Genomic DNA, 18,705 nt, shown 5'->3' with positions numbered 1-18,705 from the left:
TGGACAGTCCACCCAGAAGGGCAGGAGGCCAGATCAAGAAGCACCCCATGCATGGACAACAGGAAGGAGCATGCCAGTGCGGAGGGTCGAGTCAAGGGCTGCCATGCAAACAGACCCTGCACAACGCTCAGCAGGATGGTTCCTCCACTGACTGCAGTGCTGGAAGTTCTGGTGGGCTCTGCCCTTCCACAGCTAACATACAGTCAGAGCATCAAATAAGACATGACTGCCACCATGTGAGCCTCAGCCTGTTTGGCAGGTCACAGAAGAGGTGGACAAACAAAGGACACCACCTGCCTGAGCTGGGAAGTCTGCTGGGAGACTCTACCCTGCCACCCTGCCATGAGGGGCCCCACCTCAGGGCAAGGACAACTGGCTACTCCGGTCTTTTCTTCACACACATACTGTAGTGACTTGTCCTCCATCCATCACACCACCTGAAGCTATCTCAGGTGTGCAGGCACACATACTTTCTCCTCATGTGGGGACCTGAGCAGCTGACCACCCCCATACCTTCTCTCCCATGCTCAAAGAATCATATAGCAACGGGGGTGCACATTCTTATAAACGTCAATCGAGCTGGACTTAGCTATGATGCGGTTAAAAAAAAAAAACATGCAAAGTGTCAGTGTTTACAACAGTTTGTACTCTGCACCCATCGCTGGTTGGGGCCCCAATGGCAGTGAGAGGCTCACATGGGCCCTGGGACCTGCACAGTGAAAGCGATTCCCGTTACTTTCCTTGTTGCCCAGAAGTCACACTACCCAGGACTAGACACAGGTTCCTTTCCAGCCAGGAAGGGCTTCAAGAAACTAACTCTGTATAGGTTCCTTTCCACTAGCACACTGCTTCTTACCTAACTTGACAATCAGCTGGCAGAGATCTCATGCATTCTTTGAAACAGATGTACAATATTCCATATCATGAATATAAACTATTTATTAAAAATTTCTCCTGAAGAACTAAACTTTCCAATTTTCTTTTGCTACGAACAAGGTGGCAATAAACATCCTTGTAGACATACAGGCTACACTTTGCCTACTCCAGACCACAACTGGAGGCCGGACAGAAGAGCACCCACAGTTCCAGTTGGAACACACAGCACCAGGCAGCAATCTCCAGACTTAACCTCTCACATCCTCACCTGTCCCTGCCTGCACCAGGGATCATTAAGCTTTCACTATTGCCCACTGAAAAGATGAAACTGATTTCTCATTGTTAATTTAATTAGCATTTCCCTGACTTCTAGACAAGGCTGAGTACCTGTTCATCAGTTTATACATTTTCTGGGTTGACTACATGGCTGCTTTGCCTAATTTCCTATCAGAGCGCTTACCTTTTCATTGGCAATTGCATGCTACAGATATTTACTTTTTACTGTTAACTGCAGCACAAGTTTTTCTCTAAATTGGCATTCTGTCTACTGACTTTGTATTTGGTATATTTTTCTATATGAAAATATTTATATAGATAAATATTTTCTCTATCTTATATAAATATATATAAATACTTAACATTTATATAGATAAAAATAACTTTTTTTTCTAGCTTGTGGAACTTTTTAAATTCTTTTAGATGGTTATATGCTAAAAGCCAAAATAAATAAGTCTTTACCAGTTAGAAATATCACTGAGGTAATATTATGACATATTCAGGCTCTGATTCAAAATACTGCAGATCAGGGGACTAGAGAGGACATGCTGACAGAGCAGATGGAACAAAAGCAGCTGGACATCATCGTTTCACTGCACTACTCTGTTTACTTTTGTGTAAGTCTGAAAATTTCCAAATCAAGAAGTGGGTTTTTTTTTGTTTTTTTTTTTTTTTTTTTTTTAAAGAGAGAGGGAGGAAAGGAAGGAAAGACAGAGAAGGAAGGAAGGGAGGAAGAAAGGGAAACATTTTCTTGTTTTATTATATTTTGTTTGTTTGTTTGTTTTTTACATGGGCTGGGGCCGGGAATCGAACCGGGGTCCTCCGGCACGGCAGGCAAGCACTCTTGCCCGCTGAGCCACCGCGGCCCGAAGTGGGTGTTTTTAGGTACCTACATTATCCACACATTTTCTAAAATGTATTTGATGATTTTAATGATATTTTTTATACTGAATACTGATAATTCATCAGAAATTAAATTTGGGATACGTGTGAGGTAGAGCTGCATTTTATTTTTCTCCACATGGTCGATGATGACATCCCCTTTTATTAAACGAGCTATCCTTTCCCGTCCACTAAGAAGAGAATCGACTTCCTTGACGGGCATCACCTCCCTGTATACCTTATTACAACAGAACCTATTTCTGGACTGTCTGTTCTATTCTACTGATCCATTTGTCTGAGCCTAAGAATACACCATTCTGTTTTGAATAGAATAGTCTTATACTATGTTTTTATGACCAAAAAATACAAGTCCTCACTATTTTTTTTTGTATGCTATATGGCAGGGGTCACATTTCACTCTTTTTCCATGTGGGTATCCCATTACTGTAGCATCTTTTCTTGAATTTTTTTTTGGGGGGGAAGTGCATGCCTGGAATCAAACCCAGGTCTCCCACATAGCAGGTGAGAATTCTACCCTTGTACCCAAGTCCTCACTATTTTTAAAACAATTTTCTGGACGATTAACTCTGCATATGAACTTTAAATGCATTTTTCAAGTTAAAATACAACAGTATGTGAAAAGATATTTGACAAAATTAGCTGTTAAGGAAACACAAATTAAACCCACAATGAGATACCACCTATTAAACAGAGAAACTGGATTTCTCATACATCGCCTGTGGGAATGTTAAAATGCATGGCTATTCTGGAAATAGCTTGGCAGGATCCTTATAAAACTGAACACACTTACCATATGACCCAGCAACTGAACTCCTGGCATTTATCCCAGAGAAATGAAAACTTACATTCACATAAAAACTTGTACTCGAATGTTCTTGTCAGATTAATTCATAATAGCAAAAACCTGGAAACAGCCCAAGTGTCTTTTAACAGGGTGAATGGTTAAACAAACTCTGGCATAACTAGACAACAGAATAAAAAAGGAATGAACCACTAAAACACATAAGCAATCTGGATAGGTCTCAAGGGCATTACACTTATGAAAAAATTCCTCCTCAAACAGTTATTGTGTGATTCCATTTATATAATATTTCTGAAATGGCAAAACCATCACAATAGAAAACAGACTATTGTTGGCAAGGGAAAGGGAGGGATGGTGTGAACAGAAAGGGGTACATGGGGGGAGCTCCTTTGTGGTGACAGGACAATGCTACATGTCGATTGTGGCTGCAATTACACAAATCTGTGTGTGGCACAGCACTACAGAGACATACACATGGGTTTTCCCAGTGTTGGGAAAAACAATCAGTTTTGTGGTCTAGTTAGCGACATGGTACTAATATCCACTTCCGAACTTTGATAGTGTCCAACAGTAATAAAAGACATTGTCATTGGGGAAAGCTGGGTGAAGGGTACAGAAACTCCTACATACTAATTTTACAAGTTTCTGTGAGTCTATAATTATTTCAAAATAAAAAACTTTTTAAAAAGTAAGAGACATGTGAATTCCTATTAACCCTCCAGTTAAGACAATATTTTTTTAAAAGCTGGACAAAATTGAAAACAAATATCTGCTTGAAATGCCTGGAGAGCTCATACGAAGTAAAGAATCACAACACAAGCTCTGGGAGAGGAATGAAACCCAGAGAAGTGAGTTGCTTCTCTCCCAGGGGCATCTGGTGATGTCAGAAGAGGTGTTTCAAACATCCAGAAAGATGATCAGAACTTCTGAGAGTTTCTAAGGGTTACTGAGACAAAATTTGGAATCTACGGCTATCAAGGAGGTGTTATTAAACCCCTCACAATGGGTTTTGAATCCAAAGGACTATACCCCAGAAATAACTTAATAAACGTAAGTCAATTGACTCCCAAGGAAATAGGCTAAGCCACTGATCTTGAGGCTTGCCCTTATAAAACTCTGAAATTTGAAATCTGTTGTGCTGTGCTTTGAAATGTATTGCTTTTCTGTATTTATATGCTATTTTTCACAAAAAGAAAAAAAAAGTGATGATAAAAATATATATATTCCTTCCAGCCTCCAATGTTCTGGAGCAGCTAGAAGGAAAAATCCGAGATAATAGTATGGTAACCCATGACAAACTCCAGGATCTGTCCTGTAACTACTTGTTGAAGAATGCTTTGAAAACTATTGTTTTTTTCTTTCTTTGCTTTGCATATAAGTCATATTATACGGTAAAAAAGTTTTAAAAAAATTCAGGGTTGGAGGGGTGGGGCAAGACTACAAACTTTGCGGAGCTATTTCATTTACACTATTTACACTTCAATAAAATTGAAAAGGAAAATCATTTCCTAGGAACGAAATGATGAACAAGAATGAAGAAAAGTCCTGAGTTGACATCCAGGTGTCACTCGAGATGTCACTGGAGCAGACCGCGCTTGTGTCAGACGTGCAAGGTTCCTGGGATGCTCCTAGGACTGCAGAATGAGTAACTGCCATCACACCCCACCCAAGGGGGAAGGAAATAGTCACCAGAATCCAGAAGGAGCAGACAAGAGGGCAGGGGCTACCAAGCAGGACCAGGACCTGGGGAGCAGTCAGGGACGTGGCCCCATCAGAGGTGGTTAACCTAGCTTTCTGCCTCCAAGCAGGGAGCCAGAGGGTCCGAAGGGGTGAAGCACCCCACTCCAGAGGCTCCCCAAGCAGAGGACAGAGGGACTAGGGTGGAGAGTCAGGTGGGAGTCAGCCAGCACAGAGGTCCCCAAAACATCACCAAACACAGCTATCCTTCAGGGGAAAACATCCAAGAACCTGGGGTGGTATAAATATGCCAAACACCTAATAGGTATAAACGTTGCTTTTTAAAGAAATCTTTGGCTAAAATTAGCAATTTTATTTTTCGCAATTATTCTGGCGACTTGTTACTCTTTACACAGAGGAGTGGTGAGTGCAACAGGTGGATGAGGAGCTCCTAGGACCCCTGTGCACAGACCATTAGAGCACCTGGACCTGTATACACACCCTCAGGGCACCTGGGACCCCTGTGCACACACCCTCAGGGCACCTGGGACCTCTGTGCACACACCCTCGGGGCACCTGGGACCCCTGTGCACACAGCCTCCGGTCACCTGGGACCCCTGTGCACACACCCTCGGGGCACCTGGGACCCCTGTGCACAGACAGTGAGGGTCAGGGAGAGGATTGCCAAAGGAAGAAATGAGAGAAGCACCAAGTCCAGTCTCAGAAGCAAGCCTAGGGTTCCCAAGAAGCAAAGAGAGAAGCAGAATCTAAGGCAGCAGAAGGTGAGAGGTGAAGCCAAGGAAGGCCTTTACCATTTGCTTGGGAGTTCAGGTTTAGACCAGCCAACCAGCTCTGACCTCAGTCGAGGCAGGGGTGGGGTGGGGGGTGAGGTGGTTACCGGCCAAATCAGAGCGCAGCAAAGGGGGACTCACTAGGGAGTTAGAGCGCAGATGAAGGGGCTCATCAGCCAAAGCAGAGGGCCTATCCGTTCACTTTCCCCACCTCTCCAGCCCTTCCAGGGACCCACCGGTCTCCACCCAGCCCCCACACCCACTAGACTGATAAGCACATGCTGGCCTCCCCACGCGTGGCATATCACTCTCACATCTGCACCTACTGACCCCCCAGCCCGACAAGGGGCTCTCCAGGGGTAAACATCCATCCAAGAAACCAGGACTGTGCCAAATTTTTCAGAACAGCTAAATAGGCTTCAGTAAACTTAGATATTTAATTTGTCAGTTGCATCTGAGTTCCCTCCAAACATCTATATCTTATCTGAAAATTTATTCTTTGCTCTGTATTTAATTTAAATATACATCCTTAATTTAACCCTTTGTTAAAGACATACTGCCCCTCTGCTCTGCCTCATCCCCACCCACCCCATGGCTACTAAATGCATTTAAATCCACAAGAAAATGAAAATACCTCGAAGTTAAACAAAAATAGGAACAGAAGTATTAGAGGCAGAAATAGATCAGGAACTATGTTCAAATCAGTTCCACCCCCAGAGGCAATTCTAACTAGAGAAAATGACTACTTGTTAGTGCAAAAGGACACATTCTCAGGAGAAAAAGGTCTCATTGTTTTTACTTCATTTTATTTTAAAAACGAAGTAAAGGCACTGAGACCTTTTGTGTCTTTCTTTGATGGCTGGAATAAGGACTGTGCGCTGGTTTGGAGCTGTCATGTACCCCAGAAAAGGCCGTGTTCTTTTACTACATCCCTGTAGGACAGACCTATTGTGGGTGGAATCTTCTGATTAGGTTGTTTCAATTGAGATGTGACCTCGCCCATTCAAGGTGGGTCTTAAACTTTTACCAGAGTTTTTTAAGAGGATAAAAGACAGAAAAGCGGAGAGAGTTTGGAGCGAGAACAGGAGCGGAAGGCAATGAAACCCAGAAGAGAAAGATCAACAGACACCGGCCATGTGACTTCCCATGTGAGAGAGGAGCCCTAGATGATATCAGCCTTTCTTCAGAGAAAGTTGTTCTGTTGATGCCTTAATTTGAACATTTTCAGGGCCTTGGAACTGTAAATTTGTAAGATAATGAATCTCCATTGTAAAACCCAACCCATTTTTGGTCTATTGCATTCCAGCAGCTTTCGCAAACCCAAACAGTGTGCAACATGTAATCTGCAATCTTCCATCTTTCAGACCTACCTGCTTGTCTCATGAGTTCTCCTCCCAGACCCCTAAAAATTTAACAAAAACAATCACAGTTAAAATGTGTTCGTATATAAAATAAGGTAAAACATCTTCATCAAACAGCATATATAATTTCAGGCTCCAAACAATATTAAAATGTTGATTAACTGATACTTCTACTAAAGTATGAACTTTTTGTGAAAAAAATTGAAAAAGCAAGTGATCCCCCATCCTTCAGTTACCCTGTTCTTTCCATTTTGGACACCACAACTTTGTCTCACAGGGACTGGCAACACCATCCTGTGACATACAAGTAACTCTAAACAGCGTCCCATGCTTCCACTTTTTAAAGATCAAATAATTTGGCACACCAGAAAAGTATCATAATCTAGCCCAAAGAAGTAATCCATTAATGTCCTTTCGTGAATAAAACCAGAGAGAAGGAAGACTGCCATTTCTGTCCACTCTTGAGGTTAGACCCGAATGAAGCTGACAGCAGGATTGCCAGGCTGCGAAGGAGCCAGCTTAAGAAACAGTTTGATGAGAAGATAAAACACGTGTGTGTCTCGGCCTCCATATAGGACAGAGGAGCAGCAACCAGGCTCACCCTCCTGCCTTAAACGACTAGAAAAAAGGAAGACAGTATTGACGATCTCGGACATTGGGCAGTAGCGCAGGACTGTGGCTCCCGAGACGTGGGATCCAGCGCCAACAGCCCCAGACTCAAGTGGGGCGAGCCTGGGGGCGCAAGCAGGAGCTGGGGGTGGGAGTTCAGGGAGGTCAAGACTTGGAACTGGAGGGGCCGGGTGTAGGGTGAGGGACTGCCCAAGAAATGGCTCTGGAGAGCTGAGAGCAACCAGTCTCCTTGGGCCTTTGGCCAACTACGGATCGGCACACACATGAAAAGAAACTATTCAGCCTGGGAGGAAAGAAGCACCTGAGGAGAGGGCAGGACAGCTCTTGGAGCCTGCACAGGCAGGGAGCAGCCCACCAGCCCTAGAGGACCTTGCCACACAGGGAGCGCAGGAGGTGTCAGGTGGAACCTGCAGAACGGGCGGTCAATGTGGGCATACATGGTACCTAATCTAACACGCTCTGGATCCACCACCACAAAGCTTAAAAGGAAGCCTGATTCTCTAGACCCAACTATATAAAGAAAGTCACTGCCCTTCCACTGTGTGGAATGTGACATTGAGGGGTGAAGGTCTCCTGGGTGGCATGCGGCATGGCTCCCAGGATGAGTCTGGCCCTGGCACCATGGGACTGACAACACCTTCCGGACCAAGGGGGAGAAAAGGGGTGTAACAAAATAAGGCATCAGTGGCAAGAGAGATCAGATGGAGTCGAGAGGCTATTTTGGAGGCTGCTCTTAGAAGCTTCAGTTAGATAGTGCTGATTGCCACGGTTTGCTAAACCCCAACCAACATCACTCCTATTAACTCTTCAGTACACCCAGGACTAGAACTGAGACTCTATAAAGGTTTCATGCACTAAATTTGCTTTCCTGAAACTATAATTCCCAGAGGGTTGCTAGGTCAGATAAATCCTGAAACCCAGGCCTCTCCAAGAATATCAATTAATTGCATCCCCCTATCCTTTAATGTGGACACCTGTTCTAGTTTGCTAGCTGCTAGTGCTGCGATGAGGAATGCTGAGCTGCTAGGCTGTGCAACATCACACTCTCATTTAAGCACCAGCCAATTAAGTCAAATGTCACTCATTGCAGCAGACACGCCTCCTAGCCAACTGCAGATATAATTAGCAACAGATGAGGTTCACGTACCATTGGCTTATGTCCGCAGCAACAAGACTAGGTATGCTCACCTGGTCAAGTTGACAACTGAATCTAACTAACACATGTCCACCCCTTGTCAACTTGGCAACTTCAAGCATCACTTTAAACAGGTGCAAAAACTTCTCTTCTTGCTGTGGGCCTGTGGATCTCAAAACAAATTATCTGATGCCAATATGCAAAGGAGGATAAACACAGATAGGGAGAAACTGGATGGAAAACCTGCAGGCAAACACCACTGGATTTCAAAGTCTGAAAGTCATTTATCCTTCGGCTGTAGAAAGTGGCGATCCCACCCCTTCCAAGGGCCTATGCAGTGGCCGGCCTCTTTCCAAATCAACCTCAGGGAACATCAAGGAGACCACCTCTGGGCTCCACTCTCTCCAGGCATCAGGGCCACCCCTGGGCTCTCTGCCATTTCTGGGGCACACGCTCAACCCCTCCACATGGTGGCAGCCAGGCTCTCCCAGTCCCCCAAGGAGCGTGCTATGCCTTTTCCAAGCCCTGAGGCTGCACAACTCTTCCACTGCAATGAGAGGGGAGACTCATCCTTGCCCTTCAGGGTAAACTCACCCTCTCCATGTATATGGGTGGGTCCACTCTCCTGGCCAAGGTTTCTTGGCTTCAGACCCGAGCTTCCATGGTTCTCACTCTGCAAACTCCAATTTTTTCCCTTTTGTGTCCTCCTTTGTCAAGACTGGTAGTAGTTCCATTTACACCAACAGTCTCTTCAAACACTCCAGGACTTCATCATCAATCTCTTCACAGTTCCTCCAAAGTCTTCCCCTTAGCCATCCAAAACACCGTTCCAACAGGTCTGGTATTTGCAAACCGCAGCAGCACCCCACTCCTGTTACCAAATCTGTTCTAGTTTGCTAGCTGCTAGTGCTGAGATGTGGAATGCCGAGCTGCTAGGCTGTGCAACATCACGCTCTCTCATTTAAGCACCAGCCAATTAAGTCAAATGTCACTCATTGCAGCAGACCCACCTCCTAGCTGACTGCAGATGTAATTAGCAACAGATGAGGTTCACGTACCATTGGCTTATGTCCACAGCAACAAGACTAGGTATGCTCACCTGGCCAAGTTGACAACTGAATCTAACTAACACAACACCCTTTCTCAACATGAAGAAGTCAGAACAAGCATTACCTAAAGATCCCTATAAATTGGGGAAGGATCAAAAGAGAAGGAGGAGGTACAAAAGAGAGAACAGGATTTGGCACACAAGGATGGCCACTGAATCACTATATTAATTCCTTCTAGCCTCTAGTGTTTTGAAGCACCTAGAAGAAAAAATCTGATATGGTAGAATAGTAGCATACGAAAAACTCTGGGATCTGTTCTGTAACTACTTGTTGAATTGTCTTCGAAAATTATTGCTTTTTCTCTTTTTTTCTTTGGTTTGTATATATATTGTATTTTACTATAAAAAAAACGTTAAAAAAAAAAAAAAAGGAAGCCTGGGAGGATCCCACTGATCCTGACTAATTTAAATACATCCCACAAAAACATCTAATATTATTAAAAGGCACAGAACAAAATCCAGTCCCCAGCAACATAAATTTCACAAAGTCTGGTATATAATAAAAAATCAGTAGGCTTCCTATAAACCTAATTTCTGTAAGAAAGAAAAAAAAAAAACAGGCATGTAAAGAACAGGAAAATAAGACTCCTAACTAGAAAAAAACTCAATCAATAAAAAACAGACCCAGAAACATGCACGATGATGGGATGAGCACAAGGTAGAGGAAAATACAAGCATGATGAGGAGGATGGAAGATATTTAAAAAGACACAAATGGAACTTCAAGAAATAAAAAACAGAAATTCATACAAATAAAATACACTGAGTTAACAGATGAGAAAGGACAGAAGAAAAGGTGCAGCTAAAGTGTCAGGAAACAGATCAGTGTCCGCCAGGCAGAGGGAGGAGACTGCACGCGAGAGTGATGGAAACGTTCTCACACAGCGATTACAGTGGTGGTTATACAACTGCATAGGCACACGTAAAGTGGTGAATTTTAATGTCTGTAAATCATTTCTCAAAAACACTGACTTTTAAAAAAATAACTCTCTGGCAAAACAATAACAGAAGAATGAAAAACTCCCATTTTTGCTTTGCCAATGTTAAAATGAGAATGGTGAGCGAAGGTTATTATCTATTAAAGTAATAACCTTCAAGTCCACACTTCTTTCCTAAGCTAAGGAGATTGATGTCCTGTAGGAAATTTAGTTCAAACCACAAACAATATTCAGAAATATACTCTGGTTTATTAGAACAGCAAGACCCCTGTTCACCGACATCAGCTGCAACCCAAGAACTAAACTGCAGTCTGTTATATTTCAACTCCTTTTGCTAAGAGAGCCAGCTTCTCTGACCTTGCCAGATTCCCCATACACCTCATCAGTGCCACTCAGAAGAAAAAAGTGCTCAAGGTAAAATCAAATTATTCTTCCTAATACCCATATTCGAACACACCTCTCCTGCTGCACAGGGCAAACTCTGCAAAAACAATAGGTAGTTGATCCTCATTATCCACGGACCTGCCATGCACAAATGGCACGCGCCCCACACGCAGTACCCAACAGAGGCTAATAAGCAGGCTGCTGCAAACAAGCGGCCTTTTCGTGGGGTATGTGGTGCATGTTTTCCATATTTCTGTGCTTTCTGTTGGTGATTTCAATGTTTTTAAAGTGGACCCGGTTGTTCCAAAGCAGAGGAAGGGTGCAAGGAGCCCCGTTGCCTTGAGGTCCATTTGCCCTTATCCAAGGCACCATTCAGGGGGCTGGTAGAAATGCGGCTCTAAAATGTCCTGAAGACTTACTTCACTGTATGCAAATTGAAGGAGGAAGCAAAAGACAAAAGGGGTCTTTAAACAGAAACACAGGGAGCACAAGCTGGAGTGGGAGGGCACAGGAAGCCCACCCTTCCGGGCAAGGGCTCAGTAGTCCCTAATTCAGGGGCTGTATAACTACGACAAATAACAAGAATCAACTCTGTATTTTTTTTAACTCTCAAAAGTCAGTTAATCAATCCACTAAAAAATTACGGAAATCCTTTTCAAAATCCAAATGACATGAGTGGGAACAAAAGGCAAATAAAGAACAAGGAAGAGGTTTAAAAAGATCTTGCTACAAAGAAGTATTCAAAGGCTGTGGGGATATGTCAAAATGACACAGGAGTCCATTCAAAGGGCTCCTGTGGACCAAATGTGGAATAATATGAGCACCAAAAGGAGTAATAATTATGCTAATGGATTACAACATATTGAAGAAAAATAACAGAAGAGTCCATGAATCTATAATGATATATCAAAAGGAGAGCAAAAGGGTGGGGTGGGAAAAGAAAGCAGCTCTTTACACACATCTCAGAGCAGGAGTGTAGGAAGGAGGGAGCACTAGGCAGCCGCTGCCTTGCAAACACCCAAGTCCAACTGACCCCCAAGGGTGAGGGCGGTGAAGGGGAGGCCTAAGTCCATCCTAGTGTTAAAATGACCTCGTGCCTCTGACACCACCCCTCAACCCCCCCACCACGTACTGCCCACGATGCACAGAAGGCAAGCGACCATCCTGCAGCCCTGCCTTTGGCTGTGCCACCTTCCTGGTTGCTGGCACCGCTGTGCCCTGCCCCACCCTCGATTAAAATCAATCTGTGGAAAAGCAGCCGTGCTGTGGCCCACAGGCAGGGGCTGCCTTCCCTCAGGGAGTACAAGCATGAAGGACACCAGGGCGGTTCCTGCCAGCCAGACAGCAAGAGTGGGGCAACAGGACTGAGGGTGGGACACAGCAGGGCAGGATCTGCCAGGGGCCCACCCAGCCCCAGAGAGCTCCAGTATCTGGTTACCTGCATGGACGCACGTGCCCAGGGAAAGAGGGAAAAGGTAACACTGTGATGCTTAAAAAAAAAAAGAAAGTGGGTGGGCAGACCTGTCAAAGAGCCAATTCTGGATCCCAAGTTCTGCATCCAAACTGCTGCCAGGCCATTAGGAGAAGCCTGCCCCACACGTGGCTCTGGCCTCTTGGCACAGGTCTGGGAAGCCTAGGAAGCAAGCCACCAGCGGCTCCACACCACGGAAGCGAGAGGAGCACCTAAAGTTAGCAAACTTCAGGAACAGAGGAGAATCCACAAACAGTTACATCAAAAAACCACCAAGAAAAAAACAAAATGGTATGCCAGAGACAAGAAGAAAATATGGGCAAGTTATATGTTTGACAAAGGGCGTGCATCCAGAGTGCATAAAGAATGCTGACAACTCAATAAGAAGACAGACAACACACCTTTTGTAAAATGGAAAGACTTGAACAGATACCCACAAGAAGATTACAGCTAGCAAGCAGCACACAAGGCATGGCCCTCACGAGCCGCTGGGAAAGGCACCTCAAGGCAGCAGGGAGGTCTCGGGTTCGGGTTCAAAAGATCACAACGCCAAGTCTGATCGGACATGGCACAGCAGCAGGGCCCAGGAAGGCCAGCTCAAACCCTGGAGAAGCTGCCAGAACCCAAAGGCACATTTACCATGGCCCATCCACGCCAGTCCAGGCATTTACCCGAGACACACAGACATCTGTCCACGCGAGGGCTTCCATGCCCATACGCCTAGCAGCCACAGCCAAAGACAACCCACATGTCCACGAACAGATGCCTAAACACCCTGAGGCATATCTACAACACGGAATACCAGACAACTATGAAAGGAACAAAAGATGACAGCATACAACAGGGATGAATGTCAAAACAGGATACTAAGTGAAAGGAACCAGGCACAAAAGACTTCATATTCTAGGATTCCATTTGCATAAAATTCTAGAAACAGCAAACTGTAGTGGTAGAGACTCGAGTAACCTGAGGCTGGAGGTCTGGGAGGGGGAATTCTTTAGGGTGACAGCCATGACTGCACAATCACCCAAACTCACCAGAGCACAAAACAAGCAGACCTTATACCTATCGAATACACCTCAACAAAGCTTCAAAACACCAAGTTAAACCTTTTAGATCTTTTGAATACTGAACCAAATGACAAGACCCTTACTCAAATAAAATAAACAAGGTACAAAAAACGGCAAGGAAGCCACATGACACAGCTACTTAAAAGTATTAACAAGACTAATTTAACCTTTTGCTGACAATATATCTTTTTCAGTAAGACACAAGACATAAAATAACAAGTTTTGTAAAACTTACCTGTATAACTGGCGACCATAAAGCTAAAAATAAATAATTGGAAAGTAATTCAGTTTTTAAATAATTGTGCTTTAACAGTACTACACACATGCACATACCCACGCAACATTATCAAATTTAATGAGCAAATGTCTCTAAGCCTCTGGATCGGCTGTGGACAGGGACAGGGAGTGCACAGAGGAGTGAGGCCATTTTGACCAGCTCAGGCTCTCACTGAGCTCTTCACGTGCACCCCTCATTTAATCCTCACCACAGCCAAGCAAGCGGGACTGCCATGGCTTCCTTCATAGAGACCAAGGAGGCAAGGCCAGTGAGGGGCAGCCAGATTGCTCCGGTCCAGTGAGCAAGCTCGAGTCCTCCTGTCCCACCAAGTGGTCCCTCGGGAGACAACTGGGTATGCTCTGCGGATGCTGACCGTTCCTTCTTCGGAACAAAAAGCAACAAGCAACACTGCCACTGCCACCAAGCTAAAATTGGGCCAGCGCTTATATTGTATCAAAAGCTCCCTAATCTTCCCAAATGCACAGCTGGATTCTCACACTCTGTGGGGCAGGAGCAGGTATCACCCACACTTCAGAGGAAAAGGCGCCCAGGCCCAGGGAGCTGAGAGTTTTGCTGTGGGAATGACAGGCTCTCCTGCACACCGTCCTTGGTCACTGTCACGTGGCCCTAAAGGTTGCAAGTGAGCACTCAATCCCATTCCCACAAATGGAAAGACATAAGTAACACAAAAAACAGCTTCGCCACACCATAAAGGCTGATTCTTTGAGAAAGAAAAACATCATCAATACAAAACTTTATTTACAAACAGCAAAGCAACATAATTCCTTGTGAATGATTATGACTTGAAGAGCAGTGGTTCATACTTTACCTGTTTTGAGTCCCAGAGCCCTTGAAAATTCCAAAAACCCATAAAAACACACACCCCTTCCCCGGAAGCCACTCCTATAGAGTTCTGGGTGTAACCAGGAGCCTCAAGACCCCCTCGTATGTGTGCCTCTGGGGAGGAATGGCCAACACTGCTGACCCATCCCTGCCATTCCCCTGCAGCAGTCCTGGCAAGAGTGAGAAGGCAGCATGTTCTGAGTGCCCTTTGTTATTACAGCCTGCAGGGACAGCGTATGTCTCCCGAGCCTGTGAGTCAGGACCTCAGAAGGAAAACAGACCTTCAACACCGAGATGAAGGCTACTAAGAAGCTTTCACTAACTGGACTGAGTGAATTTATATATCATACCAAGGATATTTTGGCTACACAAGCAGCAAATTTATGCTCATGGTCAGCGTGTGATCCCCATCCCCAGAGACCCCTGAGGTGGTTGGCAACACAAGCGGAGTCCTCAGAAAGAGACTCCTGCGGCAGCAACCCCCTGCAGCACCCAGCTCTCTACTCATCACCTCAGGACCCACCCGTGGCCAAGGGGAGAGGAGGGTGCTAGGTGGGTCAGAAGGACACCATGACCCCACATGGAAATCTGCACTGCTCGGCATAGAGGTGCCTACCAACCTCGTGGTGAATTTGCTTCAGCCCATCCACGGTTTTCCCGTCCAGGTAGTGAGCGGTGGGCCTGCAGGAGATCAAACAACAGCGCCTCAGACCATGCATGACCACTTGTGACCATATGCAACCCCAGGGCCCACGCCAGACAAGCACATGGTCCGAAGAAGATGCTGTTCTGTCCAGGCCTCTCTGGTCCTCGCTGATCCCTGCAGGGCCACATCTCTCCATGTCTGAGTTTAGGCGGCCGCAGCACCATGTCACGGCACCATCTGTGCAGCAACTCCTCATGCAGGCAGTTCTGAGACTCCAGGAGCCGGTGCCCTGAAAGCTCACAGCCTCTGGCCCACCCCTTAGAAGAGACACTGTCCATCCCCAGTGAGGCTGTGACACATGCGCCCCGAGACCCAGCAGCTCCACTCCTGGGTTTATATCTGCACAGAACAGAGTCAACAGAGCAGGCCTGCCTACTGGCCTGGATGGGTTTGCTGGCAAATTGCAGGCGTGCTGGTGCACTAGCACAGGACCAGAGTCTTGGTGTCTGCTGTGGGGTGCAGCACTGGGCACCCCAGCGGCATGTGAGCCCAAGAAGCCTGGAGGAGCAGGCAGGCCGGATCTGGCGGTGATGCTGTCGCTGTGTCACCGGGGGCCCCATGAAGCAGCACTGGATTAAGTACAGGTTTCTTCAACTGGAGTCCAAGAACCAGGTGGCCAATGCTAGAATGCATCCCTGAGGTTTTCGTTTTGAGGAAAAGTCAATGCAAGGAAAGAAAGTCTACCAGTTGCTTTTAAATGCTAACAAGGGAACAAAACATTCTCGAGGAACGAACTTCTTCAGTAACATTATACTTTGTACTTGGTCATTATTTCTACAAACAAAGCCAATTGAAAAATCCTCAAAGGAGATTTATATTCATTTAAATTTATGTTCTCCAGTGTTTTAAATTATTAAAAGCAACAGATGAACAAAGAATTCTAGATGCTGAGCTTCTCAACACTACTGCTGAGAGTGTGTCTTTGCTTTTATGATCTAACTCCTCACACCTCAGAAAAGGAGACAGTGTCCTGACACAGGAGATGGCTGGGCAGGGCGGCCGACATGTCTCCCCAGGACCAGGCCATCCACCTGGGCACGCAGGCCCTGGCCTGTGCACTGCCACATTCGGACAGAGGTGAGGTGGGTGGTCCTGTCAACCAAACATTCCTCGCCAAGGGAGAGAGGATGGTTTACAGACTTCATCACATGAAACGGGGCAACTTAGAAGACTCTATGAACCTGGTATGAATAAATTAGAATTAAAATGGATGAGGCATTCCCAAGTACGAGATCACTGTGATTATACCATGGAGTGGAGTGGAGAGGACAGCTGAAAGGGGATGAACGAAGCCTTAGTTTATAGTCCTGTCTCCATACCTGCCCTCCTCAGCTGCAAGTCTGGACAAGGCATGGGTGACCTCTGCACAGGCGAGAATCGCACCGTGACGTGTGTGTAGATCTGGACTCAGCGTCAAGGACAACAGTCTTGGGAGAACTGCAAAGAAAGAGCAGGAAGGACAGGCTAAATGAGCATGCATAAAAATAATCTGTTAAAGACTAAAGATTCAGAAACTGAAATGAGGCTACACCACTGCACAGGGATTGCAAGGAGCAGCCCCATCAAAACACCCGGCTCTGATCTCAATAGCAGTTTGGGAGGTACAAATGCAGCTCTTACAAGGGGTAGGCTGAGAAGCCAAAGCCCCCATGTCTGTCAGAGGGGACGAGCAGTCTCCCATGAGCTCTAATAAGGCCTGTTCCAGGGCTTCTGAAACAACAGACACTCCTTAGGCTCTTCAGACATAGGGTGAGTGACATGGGGTGAGGACAGAGAACAGGGACGAGAGAAAATGTCCCGTGTTTCAGCTCCATCCAGGTCATCAGCCTCTCCCGGTACTTAGGCACTCAGATACTGTGCATCTGTGTACTGTGTGCTCCCCTCAACTTGAGAAAGTAAGAGGTAGACAGAGGAAGCTGAGCCACCTGGGAACAGGGGAGGCTACTGAGAGCCCATCTCCCAGGCGCCTGACTCCAGAAAGGGGCTTTCAGTGTATTTGGTTAAGCAACTGGAGAAACCCTGTGTGAGTGTGAATGTGGGCAGCTTAACATCATCCTGCACATGGGAAAAGCTGGTTTTATAAGGGAATCTGGCACCAAAGGAAGCAGGGCCTTATCTCAACTGAATGAAGCTCAACCTTGCTGCAGGACCAAGTGAGCAGGGTGTGGGGGAGCAGCAGAGCAGGGACCCCCAGAATCAGGAGGAAGCAGCAGAGTGGGAGCCCTCAGAACTAAGAGAGGAGCAGCAGAGCTGGGGCCCCCCAGAACTGGGAGGAAGCAGCAGAGTGGGGGCCCTCAGAACCAAGAGAGGAGCAGCAGGGCTGGGGCTCCCCAGAACCAGGAGGGGAGGAGCAACAGAGAAACTGTAAGCGGGCTGGGGGCAGCACCTAGGGGAAGCACATAGGAGGGCCCAATAGAAGGGGTACATCACTTCGTTCTAAGTACAAAGGAGTAAACTTCTAAAGAATTAAAATTCTTTATGGAAGATGTGCTCAAAGGACTAAAAGAGGGAAAGAGAAATAAGTTCTAGATAAGAGTACTAGGAAACAAGTCAGAGAAATAGATTTTGGAACTGTGATTTGAAGTGAAAATAAAAACTCAGAAGACAAAAGGGGGCTCCCAGGCAGACAACTTGGCAGGAGCCAAGGCAGAAGGGAGTATGCGGAGAAGACTCAGGAGCACCCCGAGACGTACTCTCCAGGTAGGCGGGAAGGGGACAGGAGGCAGCCTAAGAGCCTACTCGGTGGATGCCGCTGCTGGGGCTGGATCTGCACAGAAGGGCCGCATCTGCACAGAAGGACCTGGCCAGGGAGTCCCAGCCACGGACCCAGTAAACAACAGCGAGCATCAGTCACAGCAGGATAGCCCCGGAAGATGGTAAGGATATCCAGGGTACAGATCAGTATGAGGGTTCGGGAGCCAGGACACAGCCACATTTTGGGCCATGGTCCCTGAGAGAATGATGATGCCAAAAGCCCCCTGCAGGGAGGCTGCAGGGTCTCCAAGGCAGCTCTGAGAGCCACAGGTAAGCATGGTTCACTTCAGACCCACTCTGATGTGGGGCTGGAATATTTTTAAATGCTGCTCAGATAAAGAACTCATTGTTTCTCCCCACAAGGGAGGGACCCTGTAGGGAGCAGAGGTAGAGGAGGAGGGCATAAGGGGAGAGGACCAGGGAGAGGCAGGGGTGGGTGACAACCCAAGATGTGTAGACCTGAGCCAGGCCGGGGCTCTGGGAGTCGTCGGTCATGCCCAATGAGGTGTGAGCCAAAGAGGGGACAGCATATCTGGTCAGGGGGCCCCAGTGCCCAATGACCTCAGGCTCAGAAGAAGGCAGCCCACGAGCCATTCAAGGGGCAGTGGGTTAGTTGGAGGGAAAGCCATGAAGCAGGGACCACTTGCATTTCAGGCTAAGGGTAAAAGAAGGAAGAGGAAAGGGCAGGCTGGAGGAGAGAGGAG

General features: G+C 46.4%; 1 protein-coding gene across 3 annotated transcripts in view; it reads right to left on the bottom strand.

Annotated features, from left to right (window-relative positions):
• Positions 1-18,705, bottom strand: part of TBCD (tubulin folding cofactor D) — a 251,762-nt gene that overhangs the window by 52,063 nt on the left and 180,994 nt on the right. For all 3 annotated transcript variants that reach the window (XM_077166310.1, XM_077166311.1, XM_077166312.1), the window contains 4 exons: positions 16,567-16,684; positions 15,162-15,222; positions 13,657-13,679; positions 6,696-6,727 (listed from right to left, as the gene is read on the bottom strand). In XM_077166310.1, coding sequence (XP_077022425.1) covers positions 6,696-6,727; positions 13,657-13,679; positions 15,162-15,222; positions 16,567-16,684 — 234 coding nt within the window. The remainder of the gene's footprint in view (positions 1-6,695; positions 6,728-13,656; positions 13,680-15,161; positions 15,223-16,566; positions 16,685-18,705) is intronic.

The sequence above is a fragment of the Tamandua tetradactyla genome, chromosome 6 (genome assembly GCF_023851605.1).
Source record: "Tamandua tetradactyla isolate mTamTet1 chromosome 6, mTamTet1.pri, whole genome shotgun sequence".
In the NCBI taxonomy this organism is placed as follows: Eukaryota; Metazoa; Chordata; class Mammalia; order Pilosa; family Myrmecophagidae; genus Tamandua; species Tamandua tetradactyla.
This window is presented reverse-complemented; position numbering and strand designations above follow the sequence as displayed.